The following is a 6000-nucleotide window of genomic DNA, read 5'->3' as shown; positions in this document are numbered from 1 at the left end:
AGTTAAATAGATGAATTCTCATGCAAATGAACTTCATTGGTCGGCGCAAGAAAATCGCAATCCCAAAACTGGCATTAAAAACTCGCTCAAAAATCTTTCAGTGCCCCATTTCGAAATATTTTAACCATCGTGTTTAACCACACCTTCGAGACATCATATACTCACGCCAACCTGAATTATCGCAAATACCTTCTGTTTTAATCAGGCAAACTTTTTGTTTTGTTTACGCACGCTAAAACTTTGAGATTTTTTTTTTTGTTATTTTAAGTAGATGACAGTGAGCATTTCAGCCTGCGGTTTGCAAAGTTCTCGCCATTTGTTTCTAGGATCAGCGGTGATGGGGGATATTATGTAGTGAGGTGTGCGCGACTTTAAATCAATCCCCCAGTGACAATGTAGCAGCTTACTCTGTCCTCAGGAAAGGTGGGGGAGGGGCCTCTCTATAGAGCTCTCTGCAGAATATCCCTGCCTGCTGCATGCTTGGCTTGCTATCACTTTCCCTTTAAAAAAGGATGGGCGGGCCTTTGCAGAAAGTGACACACTTTTCCCCAGGCCAGCCAATGGGAGCAGGCGCTCAGGCCTCTCTGTTTTCTACAAGTTACACAGAGCTAGAAGGCAGAGCTGCAGACAGAGAGGCAGTGTGTGTGAATGTGTGTGTGATAGGACTGTGTGCATGGGGTGAGAAAGCTATGGAGACTAGCTCTACGCTCTCAAGGCAACCTACAGCCAGATACTGAATGCAAAGCTAGGGAGGGGGGATTGTGGGTTAATGTGTCCATGGAAAAGGCACAGAACCCTAAAACCCAAGTCCAGTCCTGCAGGACGTAGCTGCACGCCTTCTCCAAGAAACTAACCCAGGGCAACGTTGGCCTTTACTCTTTCCATCCCAAAGCGATACGCTTTAAAGAAAAAATTGTTCAAATCGGAAAAGCCTACGTGCCTAAAGTATACCAAAAGGAACAAAAAGGAAAGAAATGTAAAACCTCCCCAAAAAGAAAGTTAAATGCCTGTGAAGACTTACCCTCCGCACGATTTCCCCTTCTTCTCGGTGTGTGTGTAAGCGTGTGCGCGTGTGTAAATGAGAATTTAACCCTCTCCTCTCCCTTCGGAGCTGTACAATGCTGAAGGTTTTAACCAAGAAGTTGCAGAACCAGAGTTTGAGCGAGATCCAGCCGTACCAACTCAAGGTAACGTTCCAAGCAAATTTCTTAACTTTCTTTTAATCTGAGAAGTTTTTTAGTTTTGTGGTGAGTAACAAGGGCTTAGTTTAACGTTGGTGGGTCTGTATCGGTCGCCGTTCAGGCTATAATTAACCGTCACTGTCGTCCTCTGCATCCATTGCATTATTAATTCTGAGATAGAATACCGTGTGGGTTTTTTAAAAGAGGGGGTTTGACAAAGAGGGTTGCTGGCTGTGGAACAAGGAAGGCCTTCTGCTGTGATCTTCCAGGCTTTTCTAGGGCTGAGTAGGCCTCTGCAGGACCCAGTCACTATCTTTTTTTCTGAAAGACCAGACCATGCTGGTTCTGATTACAATACTGAAAAGTCCCAGAGGGAACAGAGGGAATGCTAAGGCCTTCTAGGCCTGCTCAGGCTTTCCTTACAGTAGACATGTTCCAAAAAACATTACTTGCCTTTCTAAACAAAACCAAATTATCTAATTGATATTTGTAGAAGTTAGTTACTACTTCCACAAATTGTTATATGAAACATTTTTTGATCCAAAACCTAAGTTGGTTTACATTTATGAAGGCCATGACTCTAGACATGGCCCAAATAGCAGCATGGTGGTTAGCTAGTTAGCCCTCTGGCCTTGCAAGGCCTTGTACTGGATCACCAACATGGACACAGAGGTGTAAGGGGAGCAGAAAGGGACAGTGGGAGTCATTAACTCATTACCCTACATCTGACCAAAGCAGGTGTTGTGGACACACGGTTTATGGGTGAGTAACAATGGCCACACTTGTTATGAGGTTCCTCTCAGAAGGGCCTTCTGGTTGTGAGATACACCATGTGAAATCAGTGGGCCTACGTTTTTCTGAAGGGTCCCCAGGATTTACAGTTACGCCCCCGCGTGGAGTTTATGTTCTGTGCGCAAATATGTCCCCTCTGGTTTAGGGGGAATTTCCTCTGGGTACTCCAATTTCCTCTCAAAGCCCAAAAGTGGACTGGTCAGGTTAATCGGTTTCTTACCCCCCCAAAAAAACATTTACTGTTACCTGATGTTGGGTGTGGGGTCCCTCAGAGTATGTAAATGTTTTCCTGTATCCATCAAGAGCTGCTTAATGTCTTAATAAAGGTAAAGGATAATAGTTTGTTGTACTTTTTGCTATTGTTCTGTACTATGTTGCTTTAACCCTTCTACAATTGCTTTACTTGTATGCTGCTGGTCATTTTAGGTTAGGAGTAGGACAGGTAGAACTAGGCCTTCTGAATAGGAAGTGTACGGTGTGTAGAAAAACCCTTCCCCCTTCCACATTACCATCCCTATCTCTACTATCTCTTCTTCTGTCTACTCAGAGCTGACCAAGAGAACCATATGCTCATTTTATGCACTGTTAACCAACTGGTCTTCTGAAATTTCTCCACCCATGTTTACATAGTGTTGAAATAGCCTAAATACAGCTTATATTTTTGTGTTGTTGCAGCACAGTTTTGTAAACAGTATAAGTTGTATGTTGTTGTTTTGTCCCTGTTTATTGAAGCTTTGTGGTGCTTGTGTTTGTATCTCCTGAAGAATTATTGCAGTATTTGCTCAGTTACTACAGGGGTTAGTTTGTTACCAGTATGAAAGGAAGTAGTAAAATGAGAGCTGGAGTTTGTTTTTTGACACCAGGGGGCAGCACAGCACAGACACAGCCTGTGTGATGAGGGCTGCCTCAGTTGCAGGAGGATTATGCTGGGAGATCTCTGGGTAAGGCCAAGCAGAAGGGAAACAGCTCCAGGAATATCACACTTGTCCTCAGCCAGGAAATACTCAGAGAGGGAGAGACAGCCAGGCACACATTCTGTTTATGTTCTATGCAGGCCTATATTGTAGGCGTACACACTGATATCTGAGCTTTGGGCCATGAGGCCTTCAACATCTTCAAGAAGGCCCTCAAAACTCACCTTTTCACTCTGGCCTACCCCCCTCACTAGTGCTCTAAACCCGCAGCTGAACTCTGGTCCCCTACCTCCTAGATTGTAAGCCTTTGGGCAGGGTCCTCCTCCTTTTGTGTCCTATCATGCACCTCCATTACTGTGCACCCATGCTATGCATTTGAGTGAACCTGACTTGCCTAATCTCCATGCTCCATCCAGTGACTGACTAAAGCAGGCCATACACTTGTTAGATTAGCAGCAGATTGATCATCAGATAGATTTTCTATCTGATGTGTTTAGGAACATTTTTTACTAGGAACAGATTTCCAATAGATTTCAGTATTAAATCTATTGAAAATCGATCTGATGGCGGTTTTTTGCCATTAGATTTCCATTAGGTCCCATGCTAATTGATAAGCCATCTCTTCAGATCGACCTAGATTTTCCATCATGTCAGATCGATTGAAATCAATCGAAATCTGCCGCAAATCGATCGATCGGGCAATCGATTTCGATCAATCGGCCGGAAATCGGCTGAGTGTATACAGGGCCGGCCTTAGGTTTCACAGCGCCCTGAGCGAAACCTGATTTTGGTGTGTGTGTCCCCCATATTCATCCTCTTCGCTCACACACATGTAGGCAGATTATTTTTTTGCTAGGCTTCTCTGTCATACAGTATACTGTCTGTGCAGACTTGCAGTCACAGTGCCAGTGTTGCTGGGAACAGGAGATGAGGAGAAGATGGCCAGGAGTCAGGACTTGGAAAGGAGTGACAACTCTCTCGCTCGTCACACGTGCTGCGTGCTTCTCCGGGGCAGCCTGAATCTCCCACTGTCACTGAAGCAGGCTGAGCCATGATCCAATTGGCAATCACATTTGCGAGGGGTGGAGGTACTGGCCCCCACACTCCGCAAGAGGCAGTGCCACAGCAGCAGTTTCCTTTCCTGCTCTTCTCCCCCATCACCCCCAGCGGCACCAGGGCGGAGCTACCACGGAAGGCGGACCAGCCGGAGCCCGCATGCCGCAGCCAGGTAGATATGAGGCCAGAATGGCAGGGCCGCCCCCCTGGAAGCCGGCGCCCTGAGCGACCGCTCTGGTCGCTCTGGTCAAAGGCCGGCCATGAGTGTATAGGCCCCTTTAGCAATACCTTGTACTCATATTGTGCTGCGTGATCTGGTTTTTGTTGTATTCCTGTATTGTCATATTGCTGTATGTCACCCCTAAATATTGTCTGTAACCTAAAATAATGTCCAGCGCTGCGTAATATGTTGGCGCTTTATTAATACAATAAATAAATAAAATTAATGAGGGCTCGGTGACATCATTGTAGCAGCCACAGTGATGTCACAATCTCAAAGTAGATTGATAGATGATTATGCAAATGATTGTGCTTATAGCCTCACCCCGGGCACCAACGTAACACTAAGCAGCAGAGCCTGTTTATGTCTGTGTAACAGCTATGTGGTTACCTGACGTCAAATAAATGACTTTCATAGTTGACATTGGCTACTTCCTGTATCATAGACTGCCATTGTAGTTGGCTGCAGTCTTCTCTGAGTGTCCAGTCTGGGCCCCTCCCAGAAAGTCCCTTAAAGGACAACTGAAGCGAGAGAGATATTGAGCCTTCCATATTTATTTCCTTTTATACAATACCAGTTGCCTGGCTATGCTGCTAATCCTGTGCCTTGAATACCTTTAGCCATAGACCGTGAACAAGCATGCAGCAGATCAGGTATTTCTGACATTATTGTTAGATCTGACAAGATTAGCTGCATGCTTGTTTCTGGTGTAATTCAGACGCGAGATCCAAGATCTAATAGGCTGCTGCTTTAATTTGAGATGTTTCCTCTTTTTGGCGTGAAATGAGGCCTCTGCTCCTAAAATTCCTGTCATAAAGACAGATTCAGTGAAAAATAATGTATTTGAGTTCTGTATAGTTAGATATGGCCGTACAACTTGGAACAGTTGGCCAATGAGGTGCAAATATGTCCACCTTGCATGCAAATTGTATCAGATCGGAACAGGGACAATCATACATACATCATGCTTTTTTATTGGCCTAATTTCAACCTTCATGTGGCTTGCATGAAATTTGCACGCAAGCCAGAATGATTATCTTATTACCTGCACTCTTTAGACACGGGGACACCTGTACTCTGTTATGGTACCCAAACATTATTGGGTGTTCAGCACTGATATCCAGCCGGTTCAATGCCATCACATAGCCATCTTTCAGGTTTTTTTTAGATTGAATGCTTGTCGAGATCAATCAAAAAAGAGGATTGGGCCTGTTGAAAAATCTCATTTGAAAGAGCATGATCTGGTGCGCGGTGGTAACAGCGTTAGATTTCCTGACAACCCCAGGTTGGTCCTCTCCCCAAGTGTGTGTACCCCCTGGGGCCATGTAGAGTGTTGTAGGCCTACTTGTCACGCTGTCGTGAATCCTCACGCCTCCGGTGTCCAGCGTTTTTTTTTTTTAATTGTCACCCCGAGCTCCTGTACCATGTGACACTTCCAAAACTCGGTGGACCACTATCACAAAAATTGTAAAATTTAAAATGTAAACACATACAAATAAGAAGTAGGTTTCTTGCAGAGTAAAATCAGCCATGAATTATTTTCTCCTATTTCACTGTCCCTTACAGAAAGCAGCAGAAATCTGACAGAATCGCCAGGTTTTGGACTAGTCCATCTCTTCATGGAGGGTCCTCAGCATGGCCTTTATTATTTCTAAAGAGACAATTCCTGAACAGGATTTATATAAAGATGCTGGCCAGCCCCCATACCTGTTTGCACACTTTTTTTGGCAGTTGGATGGAGCAACTGCCATTCATTAAGTGCTTTTGAAAATAAAGAAAACCCTGACTAGCCCAGCTCCATAAGTAGCTGGGCTAGTCCAAAACCTGTCAGTTCTGT

At 44.8% G+C, this 6000-nt stretch overlaps 1 protein-coding gene across 1 annotated transcript in view; it reads left to right on the top strand.

Moving 5' to 3' along the window:
- Window positions 1–609: 609 nt before the first annotated feature.
- The window catches only part of LOC137504387 (uncharacterized), a 127160-nt gene continuing 121769 nt past the window's right edge, over window positions 610–6000 (top strand). Inside the window, exon 1 of the mRNA XM_068232749.1 lies at window positions 610–1187. Coding sequence (XP_068088850.1) covers window positions 1119–1187 — 69 coding nt within the window. The 5' untranslated portion in view covers window positions 610–1118. The remainder of the gene's footprint in view (window positions 1188–6000) is intronic.

The sequence above is a fragment of the Hyperolius riggenbachi genome, chromosome 4 (genome assembly GCF_040937935.1).
Source record: "Hyperolius riggenbachi isolate aHypRig1 chromosome 4, aHypRig1.pri, whole genome shotgun sequence".
NCBI classification, from domain to species: domain Eukaryota; kingdom Metazoa; phylum Chordata; class Amphibia; order Anura; family Hyperoliidae; genus Hyperolius; species Hyperolius riggenbachi.
The sequence above is the reverse complement of the archived record's forward strand: the minus strand, read 5'-3'. Positions and strand labels throughout refer to the sequence as shown.